The sequence below is a fragment of the Panthera pardus genome, unplaced genomic scaffold (genome assembly GCF_024362965.1).
Source record: "Panthera pardus isolate Hobbes unplaced genomic scaffold, ASM2436296v1 HiC_scaffold_13, whole genome shotgun sequence".
Classification (NCBI taxonomy): Eukaryota; Metazoa; Chordata; class Mammalia; order Carnivora; family Felidae; genus Panthera; species Panthera pardus.
Window position 1 is genome coordinate 159,510,749 of NW_026526688.1, and position 15,923 is coordinate 159,526,671.

Genomic DNA, 15,923 nt, shown 5'->3' on the forward strand with positions numbered 1-15,923 from the left:
AGTCTTCCTGTGCCTCAGCCTCCCTGTGCCAACATCCTGGGCTGTTCCAGGAGAGGACCAGAGAAGTTAGTCTCCAAGGTTCTCTCCAGTTCTGAACTTCTGGGTCAAAGAAAAGGGGAGATAGGTGTCAACGGGAGAGGAGGCATTTCTGACCTGGCTTAAGCCTGTGAGCACTGTGACGGGAGCCATTGGTACAGATTTTTCAATGGGAGGGCACATAACACCCTAAAAACAGGAAGATTTCACTGTAGTAGGACAAGTGCCTTGAGCCCAAGACTCTCTTACAGTAGAATGGCTTCTTGTCCTACCTGAAAGCCTCTTCAAGTGGCCCAGAGGAGAGGTAAAGACACTTATTAGGGAGCACAAGCTGCAGGTCACAGTAGAGAAGGTTGTAACAGCATCAGGTACACTATGCAGGTAGATCAGTGAAGTGTGGCTCCTCTCCAGGCACCAACCACATCAAAACCTACTCAGGATTATGCTGGATGATTTTGCAATTGTTTGTTTAAACAACAAACCAACGTGATTCCCACACTTGTGCATGTCTTTTACTGTCAGCAAAGGCAAGTCCTGACCTGTTTGTACCAAACCCTCAGCCAAGGTCTTCAAGACTGTAACTTCCTACACCTCCCTACATCTTAAATTGTGAGAAGGGGGAGGAGAGGTGCACATCTGCCTTGTTTGTTTGTTTGGTTTGGTTTCGTTTTGCCCCAGCTCAGAGGCTATTTAAGTATGGAAAGGGTGCAGCAGGAAGTCGTGGTACCCAGAATTTGCTAAAGCAATGTTTGGCTCTGAAGTAAGGAAAATACGAGAGACTTTGAAGTTGGTAATGAAGCGGGCTCTCGACCACGTACGCCCTGCTACAATGTCCAGACAGCGCTAGGCAGTGAACCGCGCGTTGAGGGGAGGCTGTGGATTCTCGGCTTTAGTTAGAAAAACGGGGGTGGAGGGGTGGGAGGGATGGCGAAGCAGGCTGCAGACTGCAGAGTGACTCACACAAGCCCTCAGGTGAGCATCTCTCCTGATGCTCTCAGCTACCGGCCTTGAGAACTCCAGGAGGGAACGACGTGAAAGGGGGAGATGAAAAGTGCTGCTCCCGGCGCGCCCCCCCCCCCCCTTCAAGAAGTAACTGCTGTCCGGGTCATTTCTTTGTAGTAGGGGTGGGGTGTACAGCCCTCCTAGGCTAAACCACGTTAGAGACAGAACGACGCGTTCCGGTGAGGTGTGTCCCCACCCCCGCGATCTGTCAGGGCTGTCCCTTTGAAGGCGATTTTCAAAACCGCCGCCGAGCCTCCTCCGCTCGTTCCTGGGAGCCTCCGGGCCAGGAGGGCGCGTCATCGTCCTCCGCCGCCCCGGCCCCGGGCCCCGCGGAAAGTTGCCGTGAGAACCGCCGGGCAGGCCCGGAGGCCGGAGGACGCGCGGCTCTGCGGTGGGACCCTTCGGCGCGCCCGGCCAGGAGCCCGGGGACCCGCGCGACCGTGCGCCCGCGGGAGGGGACAGCCCCGCGCGCAGAGGTGCCGGGCCGGCCGCGCCCGGGATCTCCGTCCCTCCGCACGACCCGTCCGCCCGCGGCCTCGCTCACCGCCGCCGCTCCTTCCCTCCCCGCAGGCGCGCCGAGACCATGTCGGCGGAGACCGCGAGCGGCCCCACCGAGGACCAGGTGGAGATCCTGGAATACAACTTCAACAAGGTCAACAAGCACCCGGACCCAACCACGCTGTGCCTCATCGCGGCCGAGGCCGGCCTTTCCGAGGAGGAGACCCAGGTGAGCCCCGCACGCGCCCCGACCCCTTGCCCGCCGCGGCCGTCTCGCGAATGCGGGGTCCCCCTCGCGCTCGACTCCCACCTCGCCGCCCTCCCCCTATCTTCCGTTGCTTCTGCCGGCACCCCGGGAGTTCAAACGCCGCTGCGCTCCACCGCCGCATCCCAGCTTCCCGGCTCCGGGGGCGCCCCGTCTGCCCCCAGTCCCAGCTCCCCCAGGCACCATTCAGAAACCTCACGATCACCCTTCCTTCTCCGTGCGTTTCCACTCTCCCCACAGCCCGGGAGAAACGCGCTCTTCTCTCTCCAGGTTAGGAGCTGCGTCCCTGGTCCACTCTCACCGTCCCCCCCCCCCCCCCCCGGCACCGCCACTCAACTTCTCCCCTGGGCTGTGGGCGCAACTTTCGGAAGAGGTGCCTGCTTGCGCTCTCTGAGCCCAGCGCCCTCAAAAGTATTCTCGGCCAGAGTCTCAAAGCTGGAAGGGACCTTAAACGATCAGCTGTAAACTCAGTCCTGGCTTTGGCAACCCAGGAAACTAAGGCCAAGAGGGAGAGAACCGCCAGGATGGCAAGGGTCTTTAAGCTTGCTCTTTCTACCCGGTCACATTGCAGCTTCTCCTTAGCTGCAGAGCTAACATTGCATATATTGAGGGAGATTTCACATTTTAAAAAATTCCAGTCTTTTTTCTGGAGTTTTCCAAGAAGGTAAGCATCTGACATCACGACTGAAGGGAGTGGAAGCAGATGTCCCCTTAAGTGCATTAGATTGATGTATCTATTTTTAAAAGCACCTGTGTTATTGGGAAATTTGTTTAGGGTAGATGGTGAATGCAACAATGCCCATGATTATTAACCTTCAGGTGCAATGTTGACCCCTTCAGCTGCCTGTTTTTTAAAACCCTGTCCAGAGTTTATCTGACTTCTATTTTCCCTTTGGTCGTGGAAAGACAATTAGTTATGCATGAAGATACTACTACTTGGAACCACTCTAGCATCTCTCCCACGGGAGCCCAAAGCACTTCCACACTCCTAGTCTCAACTCTAGAGACATTCTCATTCTTCCCATTTTATAGATTAGAGCATCAAGCACTTTGACCTCTCCTCATCTTGAACCATACTTAGGTGAGGCTTTAAAGCTTGTAAAGGGTGCTTCAGTGTATCGTCAAACCAAGACCCTGGACCCCAAGTCTAAAATGACTTTTACTAATTAAGCCAGATGCACTTTGGAGAAATTGCCCATAGAAAATCCTGCCGTTCCTAGGTCAGATAGAAAGTCAAGTGTATCTGTTTTTAGCAAAGGGAATAGCTGTCTGACTAACCAGAACTTAATGGAAGGTGACTTACTGTAACCCAAGTCTAACAGTTCATGTTTCTTGGAACCCCCTGAGGAGGCAGCCTGCTGAAGCTTTATCATTTAAAATCCCACACTATATGTAGAAAAGAAGAGTGATCACAGAGATAAGAACTCATCTATTAAAAAGAAGGCTGTGGATTTATTGTGGGCACTGTACCAACTAGGGGTCTGAGCTCTTCTCAGCCTCTGATTCCACCACAGATCACCCTTACCTGTAAGGCAGAATAATTATGTTGCCCTTTGTGATGACTGATACTTGCCAGGTATTGTTCCAGTCACCCTCCAAGTATTAAATCACTTGTCACAACAGTGCTATACGGTAGGTAGTATTAGCTCAGTTGGACAGATAAGAGAACCAAGGCACAGAAAGGTTAAGAAACTGGCCCAAGGCCACAACTAGGAAGTAACAGAGCTAGAATTTGAACCGTGGCAGTCTGAGTCACAATCCAGACTCCTGACTACCTTGTTGTCTTGACAGAGAGAGAGAGAGAGGAACCAACTTGGAGAGGGAGGGGAGGACTGAAAATTCAATTTACATTGTATTTCTTGCCAGGGGGTGGGGTGGGGTGTGGGAAACCATACATTACACCACAGTCATCCTGGCTATGTTCAATCTTTTCTTGAGAGTCACCTTATATGAAAGAACTGAAATGAAATCAGGTGAGGGGCAAGAAGAAAGAAAGGGCACCTGATTCTTTCTGTGACTGAGGTCAATTCAGACTTGTGATGGAAGGTTCACCTGCCCCCTTGGGCAGCTTTTCTCCATTGCCTCTCTTCTGCCCTCCTCAGATGAGCAAATGGTAGATGCAACCCTGAAATGAATGGGTGTGAGGTGAGTCACCTCAGAGCAGGGCCTCTGGCTTCCTTTTCCTGCCATGGGGCCACCACCTTCTTCCTCCCTGAGGCTGCCACAGCTCTGCTTGCCCCACCCCCCCACCCCCCCACAGCCTTCCTGTGTAGATGCACAAAGCATCTGAGACCCCAGAGCTCAGAGGGAGATAAAATTTAGCAGGTTCAGGGGAAGAGTCTTCCTCGGGGTGTCTGCCCTCTGTCACTCCTTCCTTGGTTGGGTCTCATTTTCCAACTTCCCATCCTTTCCACCCAAACTCTTTTCCAGCTCACCCCACCCCCATGTGCACTGGTTGGTAAGAATGGTTTCTTCTTTAATCTTCTCAAACAACACTTATATTTTGAAAAGTGTCTTCTGGAGATATAATGCCGAATGGTGAACTTCCAGGTGCATGTAAAATTATTTTTATTTCTGGAAGGTTTTGCAGGGACTCTTTAAATAACTCCATGAAGGCCAGGGTCTACTGGGCTTACATATAAGCTGTGTCTGGTATCAGCACATCCCCTATTTCTATTCTTTATCTGTATTGCCCCTTTCCACAGGGAAAGATCACCAAAGCCAAAATAATATTTATTTCTCATGCCTGATCCCTCACCCCTAACACCACCCACCTCCAGAATTGGAATCATATTCTTCAATTTCATAGAACAAGTACTACTTTAGTAGAAGACAAAGAAGCATGAGATGCTTCTGTGAGATAGTTAACTAAAGCTGATTCACATTGCTAATACTTTGGCAGGGGCAAGAGGGACTAGAAGTTTGAACCATTCTCTGGGGGCTCTGATGACTTCTGTATAACTGTCCCATCCTAGAACAATGTTCTCTGCTATGGGGAGATACCTGTAGGAATGGGGAGTGAGGTGAAGGGTGCTCTGATGTTTAACTTTTTAAGTTGCATTTGCTGGGATCCTAGGATCGGTTTTTCTCATGACAGTAAAAAGATATCTCCTACATTTAAATTAGATAAACCTTACAGAATCCCAACCCCTGTGCCTCTATTTTTTTTAAGTCAGTGTGAGAAGGGGCTGGGAAAGCTCTTCTATCAGTCCCGTGGGAGGTCGGGAAGATCTGCCATTTTCTATTATCACTGATTCAAGCTAGTGTAGTTGGCGTTGGTTCTTAGAGAGGTTTCCAGTATTTTTTATCTCCTCTTAATACCCTGGGACTATTCCCAGAACTCAGTGGTTTTAGTTGTTGGCCATTTTATCAGTGGAATAAAAACCTCTAGAGGTCTCCCCGTGAAATGAAGAAAATGTTAGTTACTAGAGAAAAGGACAGGAACAATATTATTTTGCCTCAACCCCTCCCAATCACAGTGTCTAATTATCATCTCTTCACTCAGAGTAAATAAATCTCCATCAATGGGGTGAGGTAATGAGGGCATTCATTTATAAGCCAGTGAGGGATGAATGTCTTTCCCAGGGGATGACTGAAACAAGGAAGAGAAGGATAAAGCCAGGTGGAAAATTAGTATTGATGCGAGTGAGATGTGATAAGGTTCAGCTCTTAAGGGGAAAAGAAGCAAGCAAGGTGTTTAGTGGTTTTTGTTGGAGAGCAGCTGGCTTGCTAAATTATAATAAACATACTTGATTTAAAATATAAAATCTTTAGAAAAGCGTTGAGCTTTTCTTGAACCTCGTCCCATCCCCCAACACTAGGGTTCACTTTGTTAGGCATTTGGATGCCAACTCTACAATTGACGAATGTGGTCCTTGCTGAAGTTATTTTTGGTAACTGTACATTAATATTCATTACTAGTAGAAAGGTATGGGTGGCTCTTCTGAATAAGGCCAGCTCAATCATTTTGTCTTAAATGAATCCTGATAGAAAATGAAACTTTCCTCCTCCAAGTTTTAATTAGTCAGTCTTGAAAACGTGGCCATTTATTCAGCCCTAGTAACTGGAAATCCTATTGAATCAGACCTTGTAGCCTCCAAACCCCCACAGAGCTACCTCATTAGTGAAACTAGAGCCATGCTGCTCCCACATCAGATTCCAGAGTTAACTAAACACATGCAGATTACAGAAGAAAATGCACCTACCATTAGCAATAGAACTTTGGTTAAAGCCACCAAAGTTACATGAGTTCTCTTCTCCCTAAGGTTAGTGATCTCCAGGAACAGAAAATGGCACCTGGAGAGCAACCTTCAAAGAGAAGTCTCCCCTAGAGGTAGTCTGCTGCCCCTGGTTTTAGATTACTTTTCCCTGCTGCCACCCCACAGTACAAAGTATAAGACAACTGGTCTTGACAGCCTTGCAAGGCATTTTAGTGTGTAAACTCTGTTGTACAGTTAGGGCAAGTTATAAGTATGGTCCCATGCTCTTCAGCCAGCTTAGCTTTAGTGCAGAGCCCCAAATGGTTCTGTGGCCCCACTCCCTCTAGCTCTACAGGCCTTGACACCTAGAAGCACTCCTTCCCCAGTGGTTCTCACCCTTTCTTCTGATCTTGGGCTTATGCTGAACTGCCTTTCAGTTCCCTAGATCTCTGCGGGGATGAGACCTTCCCCAGCATGACCCTAGAGCCCACCCTATTTGTCCTGAGGTTGAATCTGCATCTGGGCATACTAAGTCTGAGCCCTCTGGATATTTCTTACCATACCATCTCCATCAGCACATCACAGGTCTGGTGTCCATCCTATAGCTGTGTTCTTTCTGCTTCTTTTCTGTGCCTTCATGTGCTTACCTCTAGAATAGGTGAATTTAAAAAACCCCAGAAGGGACAGTAAAGACCCTCTAAGCTTACCTCTCGAGTTGAACTGACTGGCACTGTTTTTAAGGAGCTTCCTCAAGTTCTCATAGCCAGTTGATCACTATAGAGCTTCCTATTGGTAGGACTCGGGACTACAGAGCCCTCAGTGGTCACCTACCCAAGCAACTTGCCTGTTTATACCAGCGTGACATGAAAATATCATCATTCTCAATGTATGCCATGATGTGTGAAAGGCTGGGAAACAGAAGAACAAAGCCTGGTGGTCTGACTTCCCACAGGGCCCTCTGACTCATCCTCTCCCATGAGGATCAGTACATGCTGCTTGTTTCCTCGCTAGTTCCTCTTCAACATTGTTTTTTCAGAAATCCCAGTTTCATCCTGGACAACCTGATCCATACCCTAGCCTATTCCCAACCCTTATCTCCTCTTATCTCCTTTTCTTCTCTTTGCAGAACCTTCCACCCCTCAGTAGCATAATAAAAGGCAGCCCCCCAACATAAAAAAGTGTTTTAGGGGCACCTGGGTGGTTCAGTCGGTTAAACGTCCCACTTTGCCTTAGGTCATGATCTCACGGTTTGTGAGTTTGAGCCCTGCATCGGGCTCTGTGCTGATAGCTCAGAGCCTGGAGCTTGCTTCAGATTCTGTGTCTCCCTCTCTGTCTGTCTCTCCCCTACTCACACTCTGTCTCTGTCTCTCAAAAAATAAACATTAAAAAAACTTATTTAAGTGTTTTAGCCCTCACAGGGCATCATGTCTAGAAGCATCCCATCTGGGGCCTTCCCTAAATCCATGGTCTCTTGTGTGAGATGAGAATATCTGGGTCACACAGAGCTAGAAGATTCTGAGTAAGCTGGGAGGGCCCACTCTACTCTCACTGCTCAGCAGCCCTGCAGCAGGAAAGTTTGGGCTAATCTATTCCATGGATCCCCAAGGAGTGCCCTGAGGTTGCCTAGTACTCTGCTTTCCATTCATTTTATTTAACAAGTACTTACTAAGCACCTCTAATGACCAGGGTCCTTGATGAGATCACCACAAATGGCTGAGATATAGTGGCTATAGAGATTTATCTGGGGCATCAAGGAGATGCTTCAATTTCTTTCTTTCATTCAAGAAACACTAATTAATCTCTGTTAAGCCCTTGTGCTAAGGGCCTAAGTATGCAATCAATGATGATAAGATGAATACAGTCTCTGCTTTCATGGATCTTCTAGAAGGAAATGTAGACTGCAAACAAGTGAATAAACATAGTAATTCCAGATATTAAAAATTCTGTGAAGGTAACAAAGTATTAAAATAGAGAATAAGGAGATGAGTGGAGAACCCATTTTAGATCAGGTGGTTAGGGAAGCCTTTGTCGAGCAGGTTCTATTTAAATAGAGACCTGAGGATGAGAGGGAGATCATCAGGTAAAGCATGAAGATAGAACATGCTAAGCATAGGAAATAGCATGTGCAAAGGTCCCAAAGCAGGGAAGACAAGTGTCACAATGAGAAAAACCATTCCCATGGACACATTCCTTGCTCCTCCTTTCCAGCTAGACCACAGAGGCTACCTTGTAGAAAGGGAAGGGATGTTTCACTTGTTTAGTAAGTGACAAGTAATTTTATACATTTCCCTCCTCCAGAAATGGTTTAAGCAGCGCCTGGCTCAGTGGCGGCGGTCGGAAGGCCTACCCTCAGAGTGCAGATCCGTGACAGACTAAGGAGATGGTGGGCACCAGCAGCTTCCCTCCATGAAGACCATCCGCTGTTTCTCTCCTCAGCTTAACCAAGCTTTTTTGGTTTTTCAGTGTAGTGCTGTGTGTTCCATTGTTAGCTGTCCTGCTATTTAACACAATGTTGTATTTTTTAAATGTACATAACTAGAAAAGAAAATAACAATAGGAAGCTATATGTAGCTTCTGTGTAAAGAAGTGTCTTGGCTGGAAAGTGGTGGGGCTTGCATTTCCCTTTGGGTGTTGATGATGGATGGTGTGAAAATCATCTGGTTTGCTTCCGACCATCACCTCCCAGTACCAATTTATTTTTGCCATCCATTTCAGAGTAGGCAAGGCCTCTGTTGAAAAGATAACATGACCAAGGAGGGGGAGCATTTCCTTCCAATTCTACTTTCCTAAGTGGTTTTCCTTATGTTGCATTTAATACATTGAAATTAAGTGAGAATACAGAGGGAGATTTGAGTCATTTGGATTTCATAAAGCACTTCCTTGGATTATAGCTGCATTAACTTGGAAAGAACCCAGTTAGGCTGGAAGACAGAAACTCCACCTGGCAGAAGATCAAGTAAGAAAAAAATCCACAAAAGTCTTGAATTTACCTTATTTAAATGCATTTGTTAAATGTATTTTACGAAACAAAATGAACTGCTTTTTGTCTCTGAAATGATATTCTAAATAAAAGCCTTTTTGTTGAAAATGCATTGAGTCCTCTCCAGATTTTTAACCAAATAAGCATATCAAAGAGAAACAGAATAGCTCCAACACAGGAGCAGACTGACAAAAGAGCTGTCATTTTCTAAGTCCTTGCTACTCAAAGTGTGGTCCAGGCCTGGCATCATCAGCATTAGCTGCAAGCTTCTGAGAAATGCAGAATCTCAGACTTCAATCCAGACCTACTGAATTTGGACCCGCATTTTTAACAAGGTCCCCCAAGTGGTGTATATGCACACGTGAGGGTGAGCAGCACATTCTCTCACAGACTCTACAGGCAATTTGTGTCCATTTTCTATTACAGCACATTAAATACCTAAATAGTCTATCAGTTAAGAGTGTATTTGATTACATGGACCAGTAACTCAATTACGATGTATTAACCAAATAGGCTTTTTTATTTAATTGATTACATGATTGTTTTTATATGGGACAGCAGCAGGTAAGTGACTCCCTGATGTTGTCAAGGACCTATGGTCATTCTTTCTTCCTACTTTGTCATCTTTAACATGTAGCTTTTGTGTTCATGGATACCAGGTGGATGGTTGGCCATTGAGTCTGCATTTCAAACAAAAAAAAGAGGGGGAGGGGCAAATGCCAGCTAAGTCTCTGCCCTTTACAAAAGGTTTCTTGGAGGCCCCCACTTAGCAACTTTCACCTACATCTCATTGGCCAGAATTGAGTCACATGGCCATGCCTAACTGCAAGGGAGGCTAGGAAAGTGAACATTTTTAACTGGGCATATTGCTGCCTTGAACAAAACAGGGTTCTGTTGGTTAGAAAGAAGGAGAGGGTAGATATTGGAAAGACCACTAGCAGCGTCGGCCAACCCAACCTGGAGTGACAGTAGTCTATACTTCTGAACTCTTACCCACAATGCAGGCACAATTTTTTTCGATCTTTAAAATAAAGAGCCCAGAATAAGAAACACTAACAGTCATTCAATATACAAGTGTTTACAAGATCCCATTAAACGTCCTTGGCAAGCTTCCTCTCCCTTTACCTTAAGACATTTCTTCTGTAAACAACACACAGCAACCCAGGGTCTGAAAGAATAGCCTCATCTGGCATGCTCCCCTGCAACCTAATTAGTGGTGCCCTCAGCATCTCTCAGCACCAGGGCTGGATGCTGACATCACTTTCTGGAAAGAATAAAAGGAGAAGGTGGAGATGAGGCAAGAATGTGTGCACATAATAAATACCTGCATAGAGAGAACTTTCTTTACTTTCACAGACAGTGGCTAACAGAGAGAAAAAAAATGACTCTGGGCAAAGCAGATGCAGAGCATAGTGATTTACCCATGTCAGGTCCTGAAAGAGACACTAAACCATGTCTAAGACCCACGTCAGAAGTCTTTCTAGCACACCAGAGACATGATTCAAGAACAATGCACCCAAGACAAGAGGTGTTAACCAGTTGGGCAGAGAGTATACCTTGGCACCAAGAAGCACCATTTGTGACAGAAGGATCACTTCCTGTGTTCACCAGGCCCAAGAGTCAAGAGTCCTTGAATGGCACATGCTGGGATAAAATGAAATTCTATGTCCTTTTAACTAATTAACTAGTTTGTTTAAACAAGTGCCAAGTTTTTTATTTACTCATTTCTTGCATTTGAAGTACTCTTTAATGGTATCCTTGGCTTGAAAGTCTTTGCCGTAGTCCTGAGCTACCACACAACTGCAACCAACCGTTTTCTGGTTTTCCCTCTCCAACAGTTTTACAGAGGCCTACCCATTCCCTTAGTTTTGTGTTGTCATCAACCTTAATTAGGTGGATTTGGTGTTCAGCACAAAGGGCCTCCACCAACTTGACATACATTGGCTCATCAGTCGGATGCAAGCACACAAGATGGGCTTGGTGCTTGTCTAAGGCTTCGGCAGCTTGGGAATTCCCTGTGCTAGGCCATCATAGATGAGGCCAGTCTTCAGCATTTCTGGTAAAGCAGTATCAACCTCTATTATACCACCAGCTGCAATGCCTTCCTTGCCCCTGGTGGTGGGGAAGAGGTAGAGGTGAATCTTGAATGTACTAGAGCCTCTGCTTTGGAGGCTCAGCAGTGACAGGGAAAGTCAGTGCCCTTTTAAATACAGATTTGTTAATAATACTAACCTTCCTGAGTTTACTCTTTCAACTGTAATACAAGGATGGAAATACTCTGCTTCAAAAAAAGCATTTTGTAAATAGTAATAATAATTACTATTGCTATAAAGTGCTAACAAGAATGGGGCAAGGATCATTTTGATGCCTGAGAGAAGTCTTAATGAGAACCCAGACCTGTATGAGAACCCAGACCTGTATGTGTCCCCTGTATGGGGACACCCAGGGCCACACACCAAAGTGATAACACCCATCCCAGACTGAGAAAAACTGCACAACCCCTCTTTCTTCACCTGGTGTCCCAGTTCTGCTATTGCATATAGTGTTGGCTGCTTAGACCAGTAATACTCCAAACACCTTTCTCTTTTGCCACCTTTCTCTGGCAAGGCTGTAGAGGCTGGAAAATTGAAATACTCATTTTTCTAACCTCACTTGGAGCTGTGGTGGTCATGTGATACCCTCTGGCCAGTGAGGCTTAGGATGAAGATTTGGGTGGGGTTGGGAAGGTGGGAAGCTTGTGGGAAGAGTTTTGCATTTCTTGGTAAAGAGCACAGGGGCAGCAGGCTCTGTTTTTCCTTGTTTGCCTTGAACCAATTTTATTTGTTAATTGTGGAAGTAGAGATAAGTAAAAAACAGAAACATATAATAAAACCAACAAAATCCATAAAATTTACCCATGATTTCTCTACCCAGAGGTAACCTCTTATTAACTTCAATATTATGGTATATTGAGGGGAGACATGTTTTTAACGTGGTTTTTTAAAAATTGTTTGTTTGTTTTGAGACAGAGAGAGAGAGAGAGAAAAAGAGCACCAGTAGGGGAGGGGCAGAGAGACAGACAGACGGACAGACAGAGATGGAGAGAATCCCAAGCTGGCTCCTCATTCACAGCACAGAGCCTGACATGGGGTTCAGACTCACAAACCATGAGATCATGACCTGAGCCGAAACCAAGAGTTGTCTGTTAACTGACTGAGCCACCTCAGCGCCCTAAGTTTTTGATGTTTTATATCAGAAGTTCCCAGGGTCACCTCCTTGGATGTGATTAATTTCCTAGAATAGTCCACAGAACTCAGGAAAACAGTTTACTCACTAGATGTCCAGTCTGTTGTAAAGAATATATCTCAGGAACAGCCATATGGAGGATATAGAAGGTAGGGGTGCTGAGCTTCCATGACCATTCTGGGCACACTATACTTCCCAGCACCTCCACGTGCTCACCAATCCTGAAGCTTTGTGAATCCTGTACTTTTGGGATTTTATGGAGGCTTCACTATGTAGGCATGATTGATTAAATCATCAACCTTCAAGAAAGCTCCATTACACAAACGACCTTGAAATGGTGATCCTTTAGGGGATGAGGAAGGAGCTGCTTGAGCTGTTTTTGGCACATAGTGGACTGAAGAAACATTTGCTTCTATCTGCTCTCTTCTTCTTGAACCCCTTTACATTTGGGGAACTCCTCCTACTTCATATGGTCCTGGTAGACCAGTTACTCACAGCACCACAGAATCCCCACTCTACTCAGAATCAGACATGTGACCCAGGTTGGCCAATCACAATGCCATATCCCGGTGCACACCGGGGCCCAAACAAGGTATGGGCTCTTGACCTCATGAGGGCCAAAGTCCTTCACCAGAGTTTTCCCAATTGGATCTGGAGGGGTAGTTCTCTATTATGCTCTTGCATGGAGAGTTATGAGGATAGAGGCCTAGGGTTGCAAGCAGTCATCTACCCAACCATATGAGAAGGGCACTCTGTAGTGGAAGAGAATGAAACCAGGCAGAGATGGGAGTTTCAAAGAGAAGGCAAGAGGGAGATCAGGTCCTGAGGCCCTGGTTTCCCACTCTTCCCCTGGGCTACCCAGCCTTCCTGGCTCTGTGAACTAACAAATTCTCTTCTTGCAGTATATCTGTCATTTGCAGCAAAAAGAATCCTGACTAATGCCAGAGTGAAGAAAGGGAGAGAGGAGTGTATAGGAGAAGGAATATCAGCTACTAGAATAATCAAGAGTCCAGGAGAAACAGGAAATCAAAGTAAAAAAACTAACCAGGAATATATAGGCCAATAAACCTTGAAAATAATTGGGCAGAGTACCAGATTCTTCTCAATTGATGGGGACTTGAGAAAAAAAATAGTTTTGCACATTAAAGGACAAGATGACAAGCAGATAATTTATGGACATCAGAACATACCTTTTTGAACTAAGTGCAAATGTATATTAGATAGGAGTTTGTCACCTTCGTGGGGACAATTTGCTACTCTCTCTTAACCCTTGCCATCTCCACATAGAAATTTTGCTCCACATATTCCACTGTCCACTAAACGGTCATTTTAAAACCTGATACCAACTGTTCCAAATGTGTCCCTGTCCAAATTCAATGCCAAAGTAGCTAGTCATAACAATGGCAATAAGAAAAATAATTTGAAACTTCACATTCTTTTCCCATGATGGAAGTACTGAGAGGTAGTGAAGTGGACATAAGTCAGGCAAGGATCTGGGACATCAGCCACTGCTTATGTTGGCAAGGCAGCAGAATAAGATTTGGGGTTTTATGAAGCCTGGTGCTATGTTGTTGTGCTCTTCATAAACAATTATAGGCATGAAGAAGTATTGGTTTCTAGAGACCTTCTCCCTTCTCCTTCACCATCATTTGTATGCTTACAGATATTTAAGTGCTGCCACACTGGGGATGTGCTCCTATGAATATAATTTTCAGTGTGGGGGCACCTGGGTGGCTTAGTTGGTTAAGCATCCAACTCTTGATTTCAGCTCAGGTCATGGTCTCACAGTTCGTGGGTTCAAGCCCCATGTCGGGCTCTGTGCTGACAGCACAGAGCCTGCCTGCATGGGATTCTCTCTCTCTCTCCCTCTCTCTGTCCCCCACTCTCTCTCAAAATAAATAAATAAACTAAAAAAATTTTTTAAAAAGATTTCAGTGTAGCAGGGTACCTGGGTGGCTCAGTCGGTTGAGCATCTGACTTTGGCTCAGGGCTTAGGTCATAATCTCGCAGTTCATGGGTTTGAGCCCCGTGCCAGGCTCTGTGGTGACAGCTCAGAGCCTGGAGCAGCCTGCTTCAGATTCTGTGTCTCCCTCACTCTCTGCCCGTCTCTTGCTCATTCTCTGTCTCTGTCTCTCAACAATATACAAATGTTAAAAAAATTTTTTTAAATTTCACTGTGTCTTTTTATGAGTTTACCACCTAAACTTGGAAAAACATAAGAAACATTAGATTTGAATCTCAATTTATGTAACTCCTCCAACTACTTACATATAATGGCAAAATGACTCATAGTTCATATGACTCATTCTTAGAGTTCCAGATTAGCAATGCAGAAGGACTTTCTTATTCTTTCTTCCAGATGGAAGCTCCCTCTCCCCACTTGTTTCTTAAAAAGCTTTTTACATGGGAATTTGGCCTTGTCTGGGAGTGAAGAAGGCAAATTTCTGGGGCTAGTGACCCTAAGGATAAGAATCCTCTGGAGCATAGGAACTACAATCCAGAAGCCTAGAATTTTTTTAGGATACAGACTGTATATTCATGTATGAGAAGGCAAGTGCACATGTATACTTGTGTGGCTAGAAGAGAGTGTGGAGAATTCTGTGTGTCCCCTTTGCCCTTCTCTCCTTCCAGTTTCATCTGAGGAGATGGCCGCCCAGCTATAGATGAACTTTTCTCACCTCTCTTACTGTTAGGGTTTTTTAGCCATCCTCCAAGATGCCTCTAACAATTTCTGCCTCCTGGTATTCACTCCTTTGCATAGTCCCTTCCCACATTGTACCAGTGTTGGTCTGTGTGATGATGTGTCACTTCCGAGATTAGTTTAAAAGACACTGCAGCTTCTCTCTGTCTCTGTCTGTCTTTGGGATTATTTGCTCTGGGGGAAGCCAGCTGCCATGTGGAGCAGCCCTGTGGAGAGGCCCATATGGCAAGCAATTAAGGCCTCCTGACAACAGCAAGTGAGGACAGAGGTCTGCCAACAACTATGTGAGTGAGCTTGGAAGTGCATCCACCAGCCCCTTTTGAGCCTTCAGATAACACCAGCCCTTAAAATATAACCACCCAGCTAAGCTGCCCCTGAAAACTATTTGTTGTTCTAATATGCTAATATTTTGGATCATTGGTTTTGCAGCAACAGATAACTAAAGCACTAGGTATGCCAAAGGAAGTGATGTGTACTATTTCTGGTTAATGCCTCTAAAAATAATATGTGTGCCCTCTTGTTCTCTTCCCACTTCCCTGAACTAGAATGTCACTATGGTAATGAGCTGTCTCAGATTGTGTAGGTGGCAGCAGCACCTTAGAGTTTGGAAGGCAACAAAACAAAAGGAGCCTGAGTCTCCATATTATTCAAAAATACCTGGTACAGCTGCATTAACAACCAACTTCCAATCTCAGTGGCTTAAAAACAGTGTTTTATTTCTCACTCCCACAAATATGCTACAGCTCTGAGAAGTTTTTCAGGATGGCTGTCCTTCATATTAATAATGCTTCCATGCAAATTTCAGTGACAGGGAAAACATGGGCAAGTAAATGATTCTGGCACATCCCACACTTACATTTCACTGACCAAAGCAAGTTGCATGACACCATCTAACCCCAAGGGGGCAGAGAAGTACAATCCTCCCTTATTTCCAGAGAAAGGAGGCTGGGAATATTTTTTCAACAGAACTAATATCTACCAAAGCCCTCAACACCATCAATCACATCAGCCCTGGAC

At 45.6% G+C, this 15,923-nt stretch overlaps 1 protein-coding gene and 1 pseudogene across 6 annotated transcripts in view; one reads left to right on the forward strand and one right to left on the reverse strand.

Moving 5' to 3' along the window:
* Window positions 1-9,092, forward strand: part of HOPX (HOP homeobox) — a 30,608-nt gene extending 21,516 nt beyond the window's left edge. For 3 of the 6 annotated variants that reach the window (XM_019469084.2, XM_019469083.2, XM_053901547.1), the window contains exons 2-3: window positions 1,609-1,765; window positions 8,299-9,092. In XM_019469084.2, coding sequence (XP_019324629.1) covers window positions 1,622-1,765; window positions 8,299-8,376 — 222 coding nt within the window. In that variant the 5' untranslated portion in view covers window positions 1,609-1,621 and the 3' untranslated portion in view covers window positions 8,377-9,092. Of the gene's footprint in view, window positions 1-891; window positions 1,009-1,101; window positions 1,223-1,274; window positions 1,515-1,608; window positions 1,766-8,298 lie in introns of those variants that run through there. The other 3 variants (XM_019469107.2, XM_019469091.2, XM_019469096.2) reach the window with 3 other exon arrangements.
* Window positions 9,093-10,641: 1,549 nt separating this feature from the next.
* On the reverse strand, window positions 10,642-11,163 carry LOC109275509 (40S ribosomal protein S12-like; annotated as a pseudogene).
* Between the last annotated feature and the right edge of the window lie 4,760 nt (window positions 11,164-15,923).